Here is a 21,642-nt window from a genome sequence, read left to right as displayed (position 1 = left end):
TTTCTCCTTCAGCTGTGACTCTCAACATCAAATGTGCAAGCTCTTTATTATCTCAATAATTTCTAACAACCTGCAAGGATGGACAGCTACTACGTGCTGTTCCAATGAAACAGTAGGTAGGTGGATAATTAGTGAATGCACACTTAATTCTTCTCCAAGAATGTATTTCAAGTTCTGTTTTAATGACATACTTAACTAATTTCAAAGTGAAAAGTTACTGTAAGAATGACTTTCTAAGTTACTGCTCTGTTGTATATCTGTCATTCAAAATATAACAAAAGCCATGTCCTTTGTAAACCATAATATTACACCACCATTTGGGATTTTCAGTGCTTTCTACAATTTTAAGAATCAAACCAATTTACTGATTTATAAATAAAAGAACGCTAGGCTTTTGGAGAGGTTTTTATTACACTATAATCAGTTTTAACTCACAATTGCAAGCATGCTTTATCACAGAGAATTCAAAGTTTGGAATATTCTCATTAATTGCACCATTCCAGAAACAGCTAAGCTTTATCTACCATGATGAATCTATGTACTTATATAATTATGAAAGAATAAGAAATAATTAGCGATATATAAAATATATCTCTATGCTATCTATGTGTATCTCTATACATACACACAATACCTAGATACATTCTTTGTAAGAACTTTATACATTTTAAAAAGAATGAAATTGTGTCAGTACACACAGAACTGGCTGTTCATATTAGAGATCCATTCTAATCTATATCACATTTTGCTGCCAGAAGCAGCTAATTGTGCATGTGTTCTACTGAAACTGTACAGTCTGTAACTGCTTGCCAGCAAAGCTTCCTAGATGTTTTCTTCACTGCAGTATGCACACACCAAGATTGTCAATACAGTGTGATAATGATTTTACTGTAATTCATTTGCCTTATTAGAAGCTACAGGCTACAGTTTGACTTAACCCAGTTCTTTTCTTGATAATGCAATTACTTCATGCAACTAAATACAGGAAGAGCCAACTTTACTTCATGTGAATGAAGATAACTAAGCTCACTCTGCATGATGACGAAGCCTAGCAGGGTTTGCAAACATAAACCCTCCATAACTTAATTTATACATAAACAGTTTAGTGTGATACAAAACAAAAAACCCAAGCAAACAAAAAAACTTCAAAAATGTTCAAAATGGAATTATGATTCTCAGTTCTTTGTACTCAACAAACTTCTTAGATTTCTTCTCAAGGCTATGAACAGCAGGTGAAGCAGAAAATGAACAAACAAGTTACCTGGTGTTACAAAGGCAAATAATATAGAATATTCACACTGCTAGCATGTTAGTGTTTCTGAATGGTAAATTAACCTAGGGTACTCACTAGCAGGAAAGTAGAGAAACATTTAATTCTTACATGAATGCCCTTGCACATTCAAAATGTATAAAAGCAGAGAAACATCAATTGTTACATGAATGCACTTGTACATTCAAAATCCATCTGTGTAAACTAGGACCTTTTAAATGACAGCTTAAGGAAAACCCTTTAAAAAAGCTTTTCATTTTCAAATCCAATTGCACTACACCCTGCAAAATACATGCCCACAAATATATGCAAAAACTATTATTAATAGTAAAAAAATTACATGTAGAGTATTTGGGTCTTAACCAATGCTAGCATTGAAATCCCTGAATATTTTAAGTTACTATTTGGAAAGTTAAATATTAACTCCCATGAATTTTGCTTCCATGTTCTTTTTTAAAAATCATTGCCACACTCAGTAGAACATTTTCTGAATCATTAGAGTAGTCCCATGAATTCTGCTCCAATTTTTATTTTGCAATTTGCCAATGCTAGCAGTGTTCAAGGCCAGGTTGGATGAGGCCTTGAGCATCTGGGTCTAGTGGGAGGGGTCCCTGCCCATGGCAAAGGGGACTGGGACTAGATGATCTTTAAGGTTCATCCCAACACCTTAACATTCTATGATTCTGTAATTACTGATAATTTCCATTAAAAAAAAATGCTGATCATTGTACGAAAATGCGTATATAACTTCTCATTATTTCTGCCTCAAATTTGTTAACACAGAGAAGACAATCACCAAGAAGACTCCTAGCACACAGGCAAATAAACAAAAGTAAAACCATGTTGGAGTCAGCAGGGGACAAAGAACAGCAGCATTTCAATCCAGAAAACAGAAAGTGATAAGATCATCAAATAAACACGATTTTCAAATTTCTGATGATAACTTAATAGTGAGAAATTTGGAAACATTAGGTAGCAGAGTCTTTCTGCTTTCATTTTTCATTACTTGGGAAGACACAAGAAAACTTTAAATGCAAACATCTAATTACAGGAGAAATTACTCCCATCTTAATTAAATATAAGTCAAGGAATAGCATAAATACATTTTGGCAGTCTTTCAGATCTAAAGATAGACAGACTCGGGAAAAGCTAAAGAAATCAAAGTTGTGTTCAGGGATGAGAATGATTTAAAGGCTCTTACACCTGAAAAAGCTGGAGATTGAGGATAAACCAATGTTTCATGGACTTGTTTACTCTTTCAGAACACGCAGAAAATCCTGGCACAGCCAGAAGATGAAAGTCAACTACCTCAGATGATCAGAGAGTAACTAAATCAAGATGAGTTTGCTGAAAATTCATCAAAGACAATGATGACCAGGCCTGAAACTGGAAGTAACATGTTGTATGTAAAAAACTGATCTCACATTTCTAGTTGTTTAGTCTGCTGAGGATCATGACAGAAACAGATCTTCAGTTAAGCAATTTTCAGGCAAAAAAGATCCAGAAAATCCAAGAACATAAGTGCTTTACAATTTCCCAAGAGCATCTCAACTCCAAAAGTCCTCCTGCTTGCAGTTCAAAGAAAGATTCTGCTGAACCCCTAAAAAATTCAGTCTCTGACTTCATCAACTAAAAGTTTTATTAGATCAATACCTGCTACTAATTTCATACTTAGTGAGAGTCATTTAACTCCTCTATGACAGTAAATAAAATAAAGTGGAAAATCTAAATATAAGCTATATAGTCAAAAGTATACTCTTTTTTTAACGAAGACACTTCAATGAAGTTTGAGAGATCTGCAAGGTAACAACAAGATCAGAATAAAAATTCAGCAAAAGGCTGCATTTCAGAAGAATGCAATTAGTTAGCATAATGAAATTGCATTGTACTAAATTACAATAAAATTTAAAAGCTTTGCTTCTGAGGAAGAGTCAAATAAATATCCAAGCTCTGTTTGGATTAAAATGAAATTCTTCACTTCATTTGAGCAAACTCCCAAAAGAGCAACCAAATGTAAACTAAAGATTACACAAAATCATTTAATACAACATAATACATTAACATATATTGAAGTTCAAGAAATTAAAGCTAGGCTGCCCACTGTTTTATTTTGCACTTTATTGCAGTGTTCCAACTGTGATTATATGGTACAGCTTCTGCTGGCTTTTAATATCTTCTTGTTTTACCATTTCTTCTTCTCCTTCAGTAGTTTCTGTCTATACTATTGTAGGTCACTCTTGACTTTTATTTCCCATGTGTGAACAATACTGAAAACATACATTAAAGAGGAGCAATAACACACATACTGAGTATACTGAAAATTCTTTCTCATAAATGTCTGAACTGTCAGCAGTTTTCCCATTTCCTTACCTACAATTTATGGTCAACAAACACCTCTGGTGTGATTACACAGAGTTGAGGCAAATAAATGTTTCCTTAAAAGCAAAAAATAAATCCAGAACTATTCTCCAGATTTGCTCTTTAGAGCTGTTCCTTGCTTAAATTTCTGAAGAGAAGATACTCCCTTTCTGAAATAATGAAGTATGTATTTGTGATGAGTAACTGCATCCATAAGTAGAAAAGCTCTTCAAAACATTTGCTATCATTTTTAATAGTATTAAGTATTCACTGTTTTGATTAACCTTACGCCAACAGGAACTTAAATGTACATTGTTGTACCATCAAATGAGATGCTATGTTTAAAACAAGGTGAAAAGACCAGCCTGGTCTGGATATCCACAAACAATTTTCTGTCTTGCCAAACTGACAAAACAGGTGCCATTTCTTAGGAATGAAGTGCTCAGCAAGCTGAGGGAGCACTGCTCTTGGTCCCTGTCCAGGAGAAGCTCTCAGCCTGGCTCAAGAAGAAGAGTTTCCAAGTGAGCTTTATCAGGCCTGCTCTGTTGGGAGAAGACAACTATGAGCTAGACTCCAAGTGTGGGAATCAAAACAAATCACACATAAAGAATGAAAAAGAGCCAACATTTCAGTTCTCAGTGATGAGGCATTACCTCCTGCTATGCAATCCCAAGTGCTACCAAAACTCTTAACATCCTGAAATTCAGTACTTCAATTTCATTACATTTCATTACCATTCTGTTTAAGATCTCAGAAATAAAATACAAAATAAAAAAATCAAGCAAAACACAATTACATGAAATAATTCCAAATCTATTCAGATGAGATAAAAAGGGCTGTCTGATGCAGTGCAAAGCCAGAGAAAACCTGGAGAAGAGCTGTAGTTCATTTGCTGTTTTCCCTCCACAGAGTCAGCACCATGCCCAACATCTGTGTTCCTGAAACCCACAGAAAATGAGAAGGGTTTATCTCTAAATGTCTTTACAAAAAAATGAACTAAGAAAGGGTGCTGCTTATCTGTAGGGCAACTGTAAATTACATCAATAGAATTTTCTTGGTTATGTTCCCCATTATTTGAATTAAACAGACCGCCCTACTGCTGTCCAAAAAAGGGAGATTATTTAAAGCAAAACTTGAGGTTTTAAAGTTGCTTCTGTTTCATTTTATTCAAGGAAAGATTATTTGCCAGCTATTTGAATGATTTTTTGTACAGTAAAATATGCAAAAAAATAGTGTAAAATTAATTTAGGAAGAACAGTGTCTATAAAAAGACTAACCTTGCCAATTCTGTTTTGAGGACTCAGTTGACCATGTATAAAAATTTTAAAAATAAAAGCAATTTACAGGTACAGAGAGAAAATACTAACATTTGCAGATAGATTTTCCCAATGAATCTGCCTACCAATTCAGGAGGGTAACCATAGCAACTAAATGTTTTAGCTTAAACATCTTAAATGCACAGACAACAATTTGAATAATAATGCCATCACTTAAGGTATTATACTTTCATCAAAGAAATGTGTCAAAAGAAAAATAACAATTAAATGTTCTCTAAAAATAAAAAAAAAAGCTGCTAGACCATTTCATATGTACTTTACAGTTTAAAAAAATGGGTCACAATTACTTTATTACTTTACATAAGTAAAATGCTTTCTGCTAAGCATTAAAAGCATGGTCAATAATTTTTGCCCTTTGAACAAAACTCATTACCAATGGTAAATTGCGATGTGAGCCAACACTGCTTTGTTTGCAATTTTTATTGCAAGAAAGAAAGGGAGCTGGTGCAGTAACTACAAAAAAAAAAAAAAAAAAAAAAAAAAAAATCAAGTCCACAGGAGATGATTCCTCTGGACACAAGAGAAATCTGAAAAACAGTGTGTGTAGGAATGAAGCACTGACTCCTGCAATACCCAGCTTCACAGACCACTACTAATCATGTAACTCCTGGCTGCCATTTGACCTGTAATGTAGGCGCTGCAGATGAAGATTACCCTGATTAGTTTTTATTTCCATTAAGGTTGTGAGATACAAGGGAAAACAAAAAATGATAAATGAGCAAAATAGAGGAACACAGATGACTAGAATAGATCATCAGTATACACTATAAACAGGCTACAATGAAATAATTTGTGGATGCTACAAGCAGAAAATAGGTTGTATCCATACATATTGAGCCATTATTGCTAGCTGGTAATTTGCATGAAGAATTAAGGGATAGAAGATGAATTAAAAGTGTTTTAAATGTAACTTTTTCTATGAAACAAGGTTATGGAAAGACTTATATTTTCCTCTAAGCCACACAGGAATGGAGCAAGTTAACAGAAATAAAGCTTTTTTAAAAAAATAAAAGTATGACAGTATGACATATTCCCAGTATGACAATTTATAGAAAACTCAGGTATAACTTTGGGGAAGGAACAGGAAACAGATTTGCAGAAAGCCATTTTTCAGAAAAAGGGCAATGAAGGTGGTACTTCTGACATTTGATCTTGAATTTCTGTACACTTTTCAGAAGAAGTATTAGTCACCATTGAAGGCACAAGTAAAAGGTGACCAGAATCAAATGGCTATCCCTATGATACACCAAAACCAGATAAAGGCCTGACTGTACAAAGGTGAGTGAGACACTCATAGAATTCTAACCCTCTAAATTTGAAAGTAGCCCAAGTCAGAAGAAAATACAAGTCTTCTCCAAAAGGTGCAAGGATCAAGTTACTCTCAGATAGTCTCTTAGTGCCTTCCAATTTTTAAATTTCAAAATAAGAAGGAGTGGAACTTCAGTGGATAGCAGAAATCTAGTCACACAGCTCACTGAAAGCCTGATCCACTTAGCTCTCTACCTTTTTCCAAACCTAGGAAAAATATCTTGCACAAAGAAGGATTAAATCAGCTCCGTGTTTGTGAACTTGTCCAAGCTGTGAGGAAATAAAGGGCCATGTGTGCTTGGATACAAATTCTGGTAGTACAGTTCAAAGACCTAAATGCTGCTCTATACTGAAAACACAGATCTTCAGATCCCAATGATTGTGACCATGCTAACCTGACATAATCTTGCCTTAACCTTCTGGACACATTTAAAAAAAAAACAAAACTGAATTGGACAAAAGATGAATTGGACAGGCAACTGACTCATAAATGGGGAATAAAGGACTCAGGACCAGACAAGTTCTGGAAGGGTAATTTTCTACTTCTGTTAGTGTCTAATGCAAAACAAGTTGACCACAGATTTGAAATTCCCCATTTTATAATGTCCTCTCAGATTTCCCTTTCACAGGAGCCTGGCATATGAATTATCAAACAACTGACAAAAAAGGAAAGCGAGATCCATAAAGAACCAAATTGTTGTACTAATTTATCATCAGAGGCACAAATATCTGAAGTCTCTGAACTGAAAAGAATTTCAGGAAAACAAAGCTGTACTGGTAGTGTTTCTGGTCTGTTACATAAGTCAGGAAAATCTCTTTATGGAAATAAGTGTGTTCAAAATCAGGAGACATGAAATAATCCCTCTTGCTGAAGGTATCATCACCACCAATGTTATCTTCCTGAAATTGCATTAGCAATTAAAGATCTTAAGCTTCTTAAAGAGATGTCTTTATCCTCCACTATAAGGACTAACTCCATAGAAATCTGGACCCTCCACTCCAAGAGGAAAGGCTCTGTAAATGATAAAGGTGAATGAAGATCTCCCTCTCAATAAAGCCCATTCTCCTGGCAAGAGCTTTAGAAAAGAGGTGGGGAAGAAGGTTTGCAGAATAGGCTAGGAAGAGTGATTAGTGTAACCAGGGTGTTCAACAATGCAGGACAATATGGATTCAGATGAACTGTCAAAAGCCTGAATCCAAGGAAAAAGGGGACAAAAGAAACAGACTTAGGAGAAAGGATTCATGGCTCTTACCACTCCTGGAGAAGTACTGGCATGACTACCATAAGGAATGAAGAAAAGTGTGCAAGGATGTTTTGAGGATAACTAGTCGAATTATTCAGAAAGAGAAGCCAAAGTTGTAGCATTTCAGATCTGTAATTTGGCTCCTGTCAAAATGCTACTGTGAAGCTTCCTGATTATGTCAGTGTGTTCACAGAGTTTCTAAGAGACTGAAATACTTGGCCACTGTAAGCTCAGATCCAGTCTCCCTCCAGTGAAGTGTCTTCAATTCTGGCTTGCAGTTCATGGGCTGTTCAGAGTTGTATGGCCAAAACAGTCCTCTTCAGAAAGTAAACCACAACATGCTATGTTATCTAGTCTCTTGAAACTTGAAAGAAAAAAAATTACCAAAAAAGGGACTTTATTTGTCTTAGTCTTCCAAGCATTAACGCCATCAACCATCAGATACTGGACTTCATAGAGCAGAGCCTGGTAATCTATTATTCTTATTTCAAGGTGGGGGGGAAGTTATTTTTCCCCCTCTACAACCAAATGTTTAAAAGCCTTGCCAAAAGAAGTGGAGTGAGACTGTTTAAAAAGAACCACAGCAACAAAAAAATAGGAGTGAGTGGAGGGTGAGTAAAAAGGAAAATCCAAACACCTGCTGATTCTTGGTAGCATCTGTCACTGTACAAGAAGTGGGAGAACATGAAGGTAATGCTTGCCAAAGCACTTCAGCTGGAAGCAGTATGGCATTATTCACTGATCTGGTTGTATCAGCTAGTAGGTCCTATGGAATATCAATCACAAACAGAACAAAATTTTGGGAAACTCTCACAGAAATCTGTACAGTACTCAACTGTCCTTTGCAGCAATGCTTTAAGGTTTTGTAGGAGTTGCTACAAATGGTCTTCCCAAAATGAAGAGCAGAAGCTGCTCTTATGTCACTAAGATGTTCAAGAACAAAAGGTCACCTGCACATTTGCCCTTCACGTAGGTAGGGAATATGGCAGTGTCCTAAGGTGACATTTTTGAGGGGAAGATGAAGGGGTGTTGTGGAGGCAAAAGTTCCTTCTTATCATAAGATAAGCCTGCTTACTGGGGAATGACATGATGGAGACGTGATCTGCCCAAGAGATTGTGCATTTCCTGTAACAGCATTTCTCAGGTAAGAGACTAAACACAAAATATAAATCCTTCCTCGCAGAGGATGGATATTGAGCAAGAGGTAATAATCCCATAAACCAAGGGTGTTTTCAAGATTACCGAAAAACTCCTCAGTAATGCCTTTAGGTCATGATGAGTAAAAATTTATGGCTGATTCACCCTTTTTAAAGGGATATAAGTAATTGTGTACTAACATGGATACAGACCAGAAATACCAGTCATTGCTTCCTACAACTTGTACAGAGGCAATAGAGAAAAGACATTTCAGTAAAGACAGAAACTCTAATGGAGCTCCACTGGGGAGCTTTCACTGATGGGGAATCAGTGAGTTAGGGCAGACCCTAAAATATCACAAAGGTCATAATGAAATCTGGTGACAAAGGAACTGGGGAAAAAAAAAGCTCAGAACATTGTGTTTATTTTGTGATGCTGCAGACATGCTCCATTTTTCCTTCAGCTATTGCAAATGTTCCCTCCTTACTGCCAGAACAGGCAGCACAATCAGAAAAAATGTATCTCAAGCACTTCTCTGTATGAAGAATCAAAGCATCTGGCAGGATATCTAAAGCTTTTCTCTTTGTTATGAATAGACCTAGAGAGAGACACAGACTTCTCCTAGGATGATAGTGGAAATTTGATTTCTTGAATCTGAGACTTGAGAAAAGGATAAAAGATGAATTTTTAATATTTTCTTGGGAGCAACTTTCTCAACCTGTACTTGAAGTCTCAATACACAGAACACTCAGAGGGAATAAAAACTTCACCCAGACACACAGGAAGCTGATACTTTCATTTGAGAGAGCATAAAGCCAAAACTTTTGTTCTGAATTCTGAAGTGTGGAATCTAGCTTGTCCCAGCACAATCAAAACTGGACCTCATAAGAAAAAAAGGATGTTTAAATAACTTGAAAACATTTTTAAAATAACAGATTATCAAACAGAATAGAGTAGGAAGCGAAGTAGAAGGTTGAGATGAATCTTCAATAAAAAGCAGTTAAACATTAAGAATTATGGTGCAGACACAGGTGGAACTGAATTCTAGGTGCCAGGCTGTACTCCATTGCTTATAAAATGCCCACAAGTCAGCAAACAAGTTTTGCACAGCTCTACCCTCAAAATATGCAGGAAAGAACTTGATGGTGAATACAGGATGCTAATGTGCAAATGCAGAACTCAATAATTCACCTCTAATTTATGCCTTTTGATTTCATCAAAACTTAATTCCACACCAGTTACCTACAGTTTTTAAAGAGTTGAACAGAGGGACTTCAGGGGCAATAATTTTAATATACACACATACACAGGGATAGATCACACATTATACAATTATATATTATTCAAACACTTATCTATAAAGGACCAGCTTCATATTTCTGGACAAAAAGTCTCCTCTTTGAAGTGTTACCATAATTTCCAAAAACTGTATTCTCATACCTTTGCATAAGCAGTTGTCTTGATAAACCACTGTTTGAGGTATTTCTGTTCCACTTTTGCTCCTGAACGCCAAGAGCAACCATTGTCATCCACCTGCTCATTAGCTAGAACAGTCTGATCCACTGGATCCCAGTTAACCAAGGCCTAAAAAAAGTTGCAGGAAGAAAAAATACTTTCAGCAGCTAGTTAAAAACCAAAGCTTTACTTTGCAGATGCCAAATGAATTATCCAGAAGCATACCTTGAAAATTTACCTGAGTTTTCTGTATTTTTAAAACATCCATTTGAATCAGCAACATGGACTAAGCTGGGAAAGTTTTGAACATTCATCTTCTCAGAACTCAGAAGACCCAAAAATGCAGTTGGCAAGGTTTGTCTAGACTGATCATGCTAGCAGGATAGGCGGACAGCTGACTGCTTGGCTGTAATATGTAAAAAGTCAGTCCAACTGACTATACTGCAAATAAAATAGTCTGATGCTTAAAAGTTCTTCACTACTAATCCAAAAGTGTTGAGTCAGACTGAGGGGGATGAGTAGACAAGGATGTCCAACCCAAGAGGACAGAATCACAAAGAAGTATTACCGCAGTCAACTATAGTTTACGTGAAAGAGTTGATATTACCTGTATGTAACTCATGTCAACTGCATGAATTACTTTTGGAATCCTCTTTCCTTATCAATACAAATGCATTAAGTAAAAATCTGTAAAGTGAAATGTTGGTGTTCAACTCCACAAACCTTGTATTTTGAGCTTTTGAGTCAACTGAAATAGAAGACATAACATACTGGGAAAGGAGCAAAAATCAAACTCACCCTCCCCAGTATTGAAAAATTTAACTGGTCACTTATCAAAAAGGATTTAAGATCACAAAAGAATCCTATCCAAAAGTGGCATTAAATGCTATACATTGGCTTGAAAAAATGAACAGAAAGAAAAAAAAATATAATCAGAGCAATAGAGTAATCTATTATATTGAATGTTATTTAGTATTTAAGCTAGATCAGTCTGACTGAAAAACAGTAGCTACAGTTCCATAGAGATCTAATACATTAAACATTAAAAAAAAAAATTGAATGACTTCTTTGGGTATGGGGAGGACTTGTATCTCAATCAAAAATTAGTAACTGCACTTACATTGTACTTTATGTTTTATCTATCACTGATCACCTTCGGACCACTTTCCAAACAGCTAATATTGCTTCATTTTAAATATGCTACATATTCTTACAAATAGCAAATACCACAACCACTTTACAAATCTTATAATGAGGAGAGCTAAAAGAAAGATGCAGGGATCCTCTTTCTTAGAAATACTGCTCATAACTGTGTGAGCACAAAGTCTGGCTACACTGATTTATAAAAAAATTATTATCAGTAAGTGAATGAATTTTATTCATTGATAAATTGAAATTTGCCTTCAAATGAAGCTTCTGTGAATTCAGACTTGAATTTAAACTTTTTACTTTTTGCCTTTTATCTGTTACCAACCAATAATACCACATCAGATTTTATAAAAGGCTTATGAAAATTCATTGTGAAATTAAAAGAAATCAATATATTCCACTATTACAAACCTATTTTCTAGAATTCCAGAAAATACAGCTTCTTCAGTAATAATATAAGACATTATGAATATGGCTCTAAAGTAATGATGTTTCAATTTATAAAGTTCTGAAAAAATGCCACACAAAGTTGTAGTTTGTGAGAGATAAAGAGAGATAAATCAAACAACACTGAGAAGTAATAAAATTCCAGTTCCATAAAGTGGTATTAGCATAAGCTTGTATTAAACTGGCTGTGACTCTAAGTTGAGAAAAAATACCATTTCTATTTTGATGATAACATACCAAATTTATGGTGAAAATTTTGGAAGGTAACTGAAATGATTACATAACTGTTTAGCATAACAAATCCTGCTGTTACAACTTATGAGGCTGTATCTAAATAAATCCTGCAAAACATAAAGCAAATGTACATTTAAGAAATTGTTAACAGAAAGGTCTTGTCTTTGTATTTTTTAAGTTACATTCCTTCCATCTCACGCAGACTTTTGACAATATCTAGAACCTGGCTAATAAATGAAATCTTTAGTTCCTGCTTGTACCTCACAAAGGCAACTTCTTGACAATGACAGCCTCTGCAACGATGACCCTAGGAAGCTGCTCAAAGTCATCTACACAAAGAAAGCACAGAGCAGGAGTGCTCAGAGCACACCAATTATCTCGCTCTCCTCACTACGCCAATGTAGACCACACGCTTTTAAGACAGGATTCATCTTGTCTACCTTCAGGTCTCCAAAGTGTAAGTATCTATCCCCAGACTTGCTGTGTCTGGGTCCACTATGGATTACAGGTATCTGATCAAAGGAGCAGAGTCAGGGCAGGTATTAACCTCAGTGAGGCACTCACATCTGGCCAGGTCAACAACCTCTACAGTATATTGACTAGGTGAGTACTGCAGGAAAAAGGGATGATTTTGCTGCAATGAATAAAGGTGCCCTCTCTGGATGCTGCAGCACTCACACAGACATTGTTAATCCTCCATAATTGCAGCTCCTGGACACATCCTGTGTATCCCTGTGTATCCCTGCCAGGATAATTTCTGGTCAGACATGCACACTCCTGGAACAGAGCATTAACTAGGCTAACACTCTACTTGCCTTATTCTTATTGTCACAGCAAGGCTATGAATTATCTCTTGTAGCTAAAATAAAACTGTAATACAGGAGACTTCAAGCTGTGTTTAATACATATTGCAGATACACTGACAACATGAGACAAATATATGCTTTAAGTATATATGACTGTTCAAAAAGACCCAGGGTTATGGGCTCTCTCTGCCATCTGTTTCCTGCCAAAATGCAACTGGTTTATATCCACCAGAGATTACATCCCCTACAGATTGACAGATGCTGATTTAAGTCCTCAAACTGATCCTTGACTTAAAAGCAGATGGAAGTTGGAAGTAGATTCAATCACTGGTATCCAAGCACCTCCAGGATCCCACAGTACTTGGAGTCAGAATGTAAAATTTATTTTATATATCATCCTTGCTTTAAATGAAGCAGCAAACTTTTACTTTTCTGAGTTTACTTGTCAAACAAACAAATTCACAGATAAAAATAGGTTTTTTTATAACAAAGCTAGGGGGTTAATTTTTTTTTAATACAAGAAAAAAAATTACAGAAGGAAAAAAAAACCAAAACCCAAACCTCAATTCAGCATGCTAGTATATATCAAACACTGAGGGGTTTTTCTGGTTGTCATTTAAGATCTCTGAATACAAATGCAAATAGGAGAAATAGCTCAGTAACACCCTGCTATCCTAAATGCTACCTTTCACCATCAATCTCTTTTTCCAGGTTCAGAGAATAATTGGAGTACGTCCTTAATTATATCCTACGGAGTTTCCTGGTTTCTACAGAATACAAATGGAATATCAAAGCATATTTAAGAAATCTTAGTTTCCATTTTAAGTTAGAAACATTCACTAAACTGCTGCTTTGTTAAAGTGCAGCTCTTCAGGTATTTTGGAACTGCATTGCCTAGGCTATGCAGAGAGATCTCTGGACTGCTCATTCAACATCTTTGTTTAATCTTGTGTTTAAGAAGTAACTGAAACCTTCTCTTTTCAGATACAGCCTGACACACGTTATGTACAAAATATTATAATTTCTTAATATAGTGGTAACTGATGAACAACTGTGATAGTCTTATGACACCCAATACGTCTTTAATATTTTGAAGATCACAAATAGGGTTCAGGAATAGGATGATTATGCACCTAATCTCCAATTATGCTATCCAAAACCATAAGTTCTGAGAGAGTATTACAGTAATATTAGACAGGTAAATAATCTCACTGCTGAAGAGACTCCTAATGATCACCATGTCACGTATTTCCATGAGGGACAATAAAATCTAGAAAATATTAAAGCCAGGAAATAAAAAACTAAAAGCTATATTCTGATCCTGCACTTCAGTGCAAATCTCTGACAATAAACATTTCTGACTTGAATTGCTACAATGGTCATGTGTGTTAGTTAGCTAGTTATAAACTGCTACATAGAAAATTCTTATAAATAAATTATATATAAAATTAATAATAACTATATAAAACATTAATTCTATTTTAGAGTGATTTAAAACCAACAGAACACAATCACTTTATGACTGTGAATGGACAATCCAGAAATGTTGCACTGACATGAGTGATCTAAATTAGCATAGCAGCAAAATGCTGAAGGGCAAAGTTTATACCTACCTCTTTTTGATACACTATCCCAGCTTCAAAAAGCTTAAGAAAGAGATATTGTGTCCATTTGTAATACTCTGGTAAGCAAGTGGTTACCTCCTGTAGAAGTGAAATAAAATAAAAATTTATGAAATGATTCTCAGTATTTTCCTACACTGTTTTAACTTCAACAATTAACCCAGGAGTGTATAATACATTCCACAGAGTAAACATTTATGCAGGTATTCATGTACAAACCTATTTATTTGTACAATGCTTACAATAGTGATATTCACCTGTACACAAAACCAGTGAACATGGGCTTTGTGTGGGCTTAACGCAGAAGGAAAAGTTTCCGTGTTAACGTGGGATATAAAACTCTGTAAGATTAAAGCTGATAGACATAAGAACAGAAGATGAATGGAAGTGATCACAGCTGCCTGATCAAGGAAACAGCAAAACTAGAAAAAAAAGCAGACTTCTCTCAAAGAGCCCTCCTAGCCAGGCTGCCTTTTCCACTGTTGCTCAGCAATGGGAAGCAGGAGCAGAGGCTGTGGATGCTCAGAGGCAGCAGGGAGCTGGCTGATGTGAAGCAGGCAGAGCGAGGAGCTTACAGCTGAAACGGTGGGTGCAGGAGGAGAGCAGAACAGCGCTGAGGAATGCGGGCTGCTGGCACACAGACCGTGCGGGGCACACAGGATGGAATACAGTGGAAGACTCTGAATTTCAAGATGAAAGACTCGGGAAGGGGAGCTCACATTCAAAGGTCAAATAAGCAACTGTTCCAAAAGGCAAGGGAGCTCGAGTCAGGAGGATGCTCTAGGTTAAAGTATGGAAAAATGAGTCATAAAAGTCACAAAAGAGGAGGATGATTATGAAGGAAATAAAGACAGGTAAAAATAAAAGACAACATAAGCAGGAGGAATGGGAGTTAAGAGAACAGCAAGCTACAGTATAATGGATAGCTTTTTTAAAACTCAAAAACAGTTGCTAAGTTTTGTCTGATAATTAAAAAACAAGCTGCTTACCAACTGCTTACGAAGCTCCATATTTTAAATGTTTGTTCTTAAAAAACTCTGACTTAAAATAAGCATTAATATGCAAAGACAAATAATGGATTGGATTACAGACTCCCTGTTTTCTCAACAAAAACACAGGTTTCACAGGTGCAATGGAAACCCACATACCTGCTTGAGGTGGAAGATGGCTTCTACACCGAACTTCAAATTAATATGAGCATCTCTTGATTTTAAAGTTACAGACAAAAAGTAAGCCACTGATACAATTTATTCCATTTGGAGTAGTTATCAAGCATCAGAAATAGCTTTACATGTGAAATGTCTTTCATGTGGGCTTTCCCATCATCCTAGCTTCCCACTACACACAACTCCTGCAGTATCATCTGCTACTCAAATGACATCTGAAATGCTCTAGCAGAAAATTTTTATTCTTTTTCTACAATTTTATATTCTAGCTGCTTTGAACTTTATATGTCAGTGCTGAAACATAGCTTTTAACAATTAATATGACCTTTGAATAAATGTGCCTCAAAAGTGTGTGTAAGAGGTTTTCAAGATCAAAAAGAGACATTTAATGGCAAGTTTTCAGCTCAGCATGTGAGAAAACCTAGTAATGAAAAACAGTTGCTTGATTAAAACCCTTTGCTCTGCACTGAAAAAAGCCCCACTTGATAAAAATCTGATTTCCATCACTTCAATTAAGCACATTTAATAGTTTTTTCCCCCCCTGCTTCTTCACACAGTGACAACAGTTCTTGTACCAGTGTGATGCCACTACAGGCAGCTGAGTTTCATCACTGGAGTATCAGACACACAAAAGAAGAGAGGCAATCCCTTTCAGTACAATATAAGATTATGTGAGCAATAGGAAAACAGGTAGGACAACAAAAGTGAGCTGCCAAATAAAAAAAGTGAGTAGAGATTGGTCCTTTTGGCACTGAAAGGCACATGTGTGTCAACTGAAACAAAAAGATGACATTTCCTAATCTAAACAAGCATGTTACAAGCCACGCAAGCTTGAGCTACAAGATACAAGCTAATTCCTGCAAACAGAATCCCATGTACACGCTCTCTCACAAAGAGTAGACAGACATTTCTTTGAAAGAAATGCAGCAGACTGTATCACTGAAAAAGAAATCTGCTGAGTGGTCACTGAGATGCAAAAAGATCACTCAAGCTCAGAATTTAACTTTATAACCACGAAGGTTTGGAGTAACATTTCAAGTTAATGAAGAAAGAGAAATTACTTCACTAACAAGTAAAATGAGGTACTGAAGACAAGCCAGCAAACTCCTGCCAATCTTGAAATGTGTTTTGGTGGTTTTTTTTCCTATCATTTAGCACAGTAAGATTTACTGTTATAAATAATTTTCTATGTATTCCAGTTACTGACTCTGATTAAATTAATGATGTCTGGTAAAAAGTTTCCATTAGGCGGCCATCATGTTAAATTAAGGTGAATGTTAACATCTCTATTTATACTCTTGTAAGCACGACAAAGTTCTGCAGAACACTAACAGAACTATCTTAACTCAGAAATACACAAAAGAGTTTATAAAAAGGTTTGAAAAATAGCATGCTGGAGCCATTCCAGCCTGCCAAAAACTGTACATTTCTGCTTCTCATTTGCGATCTGAGCACTGGCAAAACAGCATACATATAGAACCCCATATCATAAAGCAGTACAGTGAATATATATAACAGGGTATTACCATATTTTCCACAAAAATAAAATACCTACTAAAAATCCCAACTCTTCTAAAAATATGTAAGATGCTGCTCAGCTGTCCATTGCATGTGCTCTTCAGTGCTCTGTGAGAGATTTAGTGATCACCCATCACCTCAGCATTTCAGGAGGTATTATGAAATGAGAGGGAAAGCCTCTCCCTCTTCCCCCCATCCATTTTGCCTTCTACTTTTGTCAGCTTTAAACAAACAGATACTCTCACCAAAATGCAATTTTGTCTTTGATTACTGTTACTGCCCCTTATTCCTACAGGAATGACACTCATTCATTAATAGAATTCATTACAACAATTTAAATAAACCACCTACACAGGTGGTTTGCTTTTAAAAGAGCAGATACTGGCAAGGCATAGGAAAGACCCCTATCCTTACCAAAAACTACCTTGCTTAATCCATTTATTGCAGCACAGTAATTTGTTCCTAACAAATACCATACCAGAGGGGTTGGTAACATGTTTATTTTTTCAAATAAATTCTCAGTTACAGACTAAATGGGTAGTATTACAATCTGGATTTGATATCACTGCAACATGGGAAGCAATGGGTCCATGTAAAGGTCAAAAAGCCATTCACTATTATAAAATCTGATTTATAGAGTACCTTTCAACTACCAATAAAAATAAGGGTAACCAATAGTAAAGAATCCTGCATAAAAAATCAACAAAAAACAACAACTAAATCTGGGTGAAAGATTTTGTTGTTTAATAAAAGTAATTTTCAAATGCTTTGTTTTGAAATTCATGATTTGTTCTAAACCTGCTCGCTTCTTACGATTTTCTGAGTCTCTGACCTTATAATACATTTTTGCTTGTATTTTTAAGAATAAGGCTACAACTTCAAGCTACTTCTGTGGCTATATTTTAAAAAATAAAAGTAATACTTATAGGCTGCATGAAAAGATTTCGTTTTTTTCTAAGATCCACCAGGCTTTATGAAAAACATATAACTAGATTGGAGATAAGCAATTTCCTAGTTTATTAATAATAAATTTATTTTTAGTACAGTCTTATGTTGTCCTGAAGACAGGCATGTTGCACCTCTTTAAAGGGAGATAAGAAGAAAAAGTCAGGATGGATTTTTTTCAAAATCCATTTGGGAAGATAAAACAGTCTTTAATCAATTATCTGCCTATTTTGGTTTTCAAGGGCATGCTACCTCATCTAGAAGTATAATTATTTGATTTTCAGAGGTTTAGAGCTACACCAACCTACATTTCTAAATTAATTTGAGTATTTGTATTTCAAAGGCCTTTAGTTTTATGGTTTATTAGCTACAAATAGAAATGTCATACAGCGCCTACATTTTGGAACATGAATATATTTCCTGAAAAAAAAGCAGTCTTGTATCAACAGTTTCTTTTTAAAAAAATTTAATTATAATTGGGTCAGTGATTATCAATGGTATGTGGATAAGAAGAAAATTTCATAGGTAATAATCTATGTGCTGTTGGCTTTATGCATGCTCAGGCAGTACACACAGACGACAACTTCAAAACTAAATAGAAAATTATCTGCACAAAGAAAATCTACCAAAGATTTACATTTTTTAATAATGTACAGAGCAGAGGGGAACATTAGTCTCATGCACAAAATATGTCACTTGGAATGCAGAAATTAAAATTACTAAAAAACCTTCACAGACAGAGCTACTTCCTGGGAGAAAGTTACAGACTGATAATAGCGGTGAACTGACGGCTTACTGGGAACATGCATTTGGTCTGATGACACTCCTGAACAAAATAAAGTAAAAACATTATATGCTTTTCATCTTTTGTTGCTGATGACATGAATAATTGAAAATTATACTGTTTCATTCCCCTGAAAATCATGTTCAAAAGAAGTCACAGGCAGTTTGCTATGCTGTCTGGGGTGGTATTTTCAAAAAAATCTGATCATCAGGAGTGCTCAGATTATAGTTATTTTAAAACCAAAACATAATGTTGGGGATTTTTAAAATTTTCCATGTGTTTTTAATGACTCTCAGAAACATTTCTTCCATGCTCAAACTTCAGCTTTTCAACCTTTCATCTGAGAAACATAAATGTTCAGAATAGAAATGTTATCTCACTTACTGATTTTTTAAAAAAAATCTCTCCCCAGAATCACACCATTTTCAAAGTGATTTACAAATATAATACTTCTAACTTGAGGCACTTAAAATACCTCCATGTTTCAGGTAAAAAAATCAGATAATCATTTGTTCTCAAAACTACTCTAAGGCAAAGTACTTAGAGTTATTTTAGTAATTTAATTTTGTTTTTCATTTGCTTAGATTTTCTGTTTAGGAGAGGAATTTTAAAGTGCCATTGTAACCTGACTGAAATAATCTAATAATCTAATCTAATTAATCTATCTTTTAATAAATGTCTTATTTATGACATCATACTAGATAAGTAAGTTCACTGACAGCTACAAGACAGAAATACCTGCACATTTTGACTTGTAGTACCGAGAGAACAATGAAAAAAAAATCCCATGGAAAAATAAAAGGAAATTTCTAGTATTGCAAATGCACTGGGATTTGTTCATACTAATTTTATCAAGCAATGAGATTTAATTAGTCTTTGTATTTCTGGACACAAATTTCTTGACAACCAGATGTGACTTTATAAGCAGGCAGACTCTTTAGGACAGCTATATGCACTAGGTTCTCAAAATTGAATTTTTTTTTTCTTTTTTCCACTTCTCTTTCCCCATACTATATGTAAAAGGTAAAGTTTATGTAAGTTTCCTTCCCATCATCTAAGCATATACTCTAAGCTGGCCACAGAGGACAGAGACAGCCAACATAAATTCCCACTTTAAAAAAGCAATTCACCACACATCAAAATATGGATCTAAGTTAGGAGAACGAGTTACCTCCAGCATGATTTGGTAAGTACTATGCACTAGCATAATAAAGGGGCATATTTAAGCTACATCAATGAAATAAAATTTAAAACAGGTCCCTGCTTTGTGCAATGGTCTTGGTTAATGAGACCAACCCATATAAAATCTGTTTTTCTTGGATTGTTCATACGAGTCACTAATACTAGTGGGTTTTTTTGCAGTGTCACAGTATTTTGTGAGCCACTGATTTAGAGCCATACAAGTATAGAATACTATAAAAAAATACTCCTTACCTCAACTAGCTCACTTTTAAGATAAGCACTTGCACAGCACAGTGCTTTTCTGCGCAAAGATGCTTGAGTTAGCCCAGGAGCAGTACAGCTGAGGCAGTAAGATGCTCTGCCCAGCCTAATGAGCCCTGCAGAGAAGCAGGCTTTATCAGCCTGTAAAACACCCTGCTACACAGCTTAGCCCTTCCATTTCCACAGGTGCTTCTTTCTTGGCCAGCTCAAATATCTGTGCGTTTGGAGGTCACATAATATTTTGGGCTTCATTAATTTTTTTGCAATTAATAAACATATCTGTTTCTATGGCTACCATTCAGGTTACTCTTACTCCAATTAGTATGGCAGGCTTTCCAAGTAAAACAAAACTTAACTCATAAGCTAAGGAGTAAAAACTCTAACATGTGTTGTGTTTCAAGGAACATTTTTCAGCTGTTTTAAAATCTTACTTTTCAAAAGCACCAACTATGCGTCCCTGGAGCATTCTAAGCATTTCAACTACACAGCAGCTCAAATGGAATTAGTAATAGGGTATCAAAGCCTTTTCCACAAGTATTCAGAGACTCCTGAAAGTTCATTAACCAAAACACAGTTTACCAGTTGAGTGAAGGTAACTCTTGAAGAATAGGCATAGAGATGACAAATGACTTTTCCCTGGGCACTTATGCTTCTTGCCATGGTTTTCAATACTGCCAGTTTTCCATCTGTTTTTCAGGATGGAAGGGCTAAACAGAAGTTTATACATGAGACATTAGTTTTCTCTATTTTCTTGAAATGCAACCTGCATCACTGAACTCGTGTGTGTGTGTGCTCCATAACAGCCTACACACAGGATTCCACTGCTTTCAATACTGCTGCACCACACATACAGACAACCTCTGAGATACCCACAGCTTTAAATATTAGATGTCAAGAATGTGTGCAGTGAAGCTTCCACAACAAATCTTTTCTTTTCAGAGCAACTTTTTTGGCTACCAGGAAAACTTAAATCTTATTCAAAAGGTTTATACTGAAAAATCCTTCCATATATGAGACGTGACAAAGTGATTTTTTTGGATGCAAGACATACAAATAAAAAACTTCACCTTCATGATTAAAGAAAACAGATGGCATGTCTCAGACTGTCAGAAAACTAATGCTTTTCCTTTTCAGATCTACAATACTGCTATAAAAATCCAAGATTAGCATCTCCATCACTCTATTCAAAATCACATTAAGGTGATAAGCAGCAGCTATTGCTGAGAACATAAAGGCAGTGACTGGCTGATTCACTGGTAAATGCAATAATCTCACAATCGCTTCAAACGCTAATTTATTTTTTATCTGGAGAACGACATTAGCTTATGTCTGATTGTGTTTGCTAAGTTTTTTAAGGTGAACACCTGATTCTCAAGCATTAGTGTTTTAAATAAAATTTCTGGTTTCCAAAATCTTGAT

At 35.5% G+C, this 21,642-nt stretch overlaps 1 protein-coding gene across 1 annotated transcript in view; it reads right to left on the bottom strand.

Annotated features, from left to right (window-relative positions):
• LARS2 (leucyl-tRNA synthetase 2, mitochondrial) overlaps positions 1-21,642 on the bottom strand; it is an 83,419-nt gene that overhangs the window by 44,711 nt on the left and 17,066 nt on the right. Inside the window, exons 6-7 of the mRNA XM_041466596.1 lie at positions 14,359-14,448; positions 10,095-10,238 (exon numbers count right to left, since the gene is read on the bottom strand). Coding sequence (XP_041322530.1) covers positions 10,095-10,238; positions 14,359-14,448 — 234 coding nt within the window. The remainder of the gene's footprint in view (positions 1-10,094; positions 10,239-14,358; positions 14,449-21,642) is intronic.

This window comes from Pyrgilauda ruficollis, unplaced genomic scaffold (genome assembly GCF_017590135.1).
Source record: "Pyrgilauda ruficollis isolate IOZ18807 unplaced genomic scaffold, ASM1759013v1 scaffold2, whole genome shotgun sequence".
NCBI lineage: Eukaryota > Metazoa > Chordata > Aves > Passeriformes > Passeridae > Pyrgilauda > Pyrgilauda ruficollis.
This window is presented reverse-complemented; position numbering and strand designations above follow the sequence as displayed.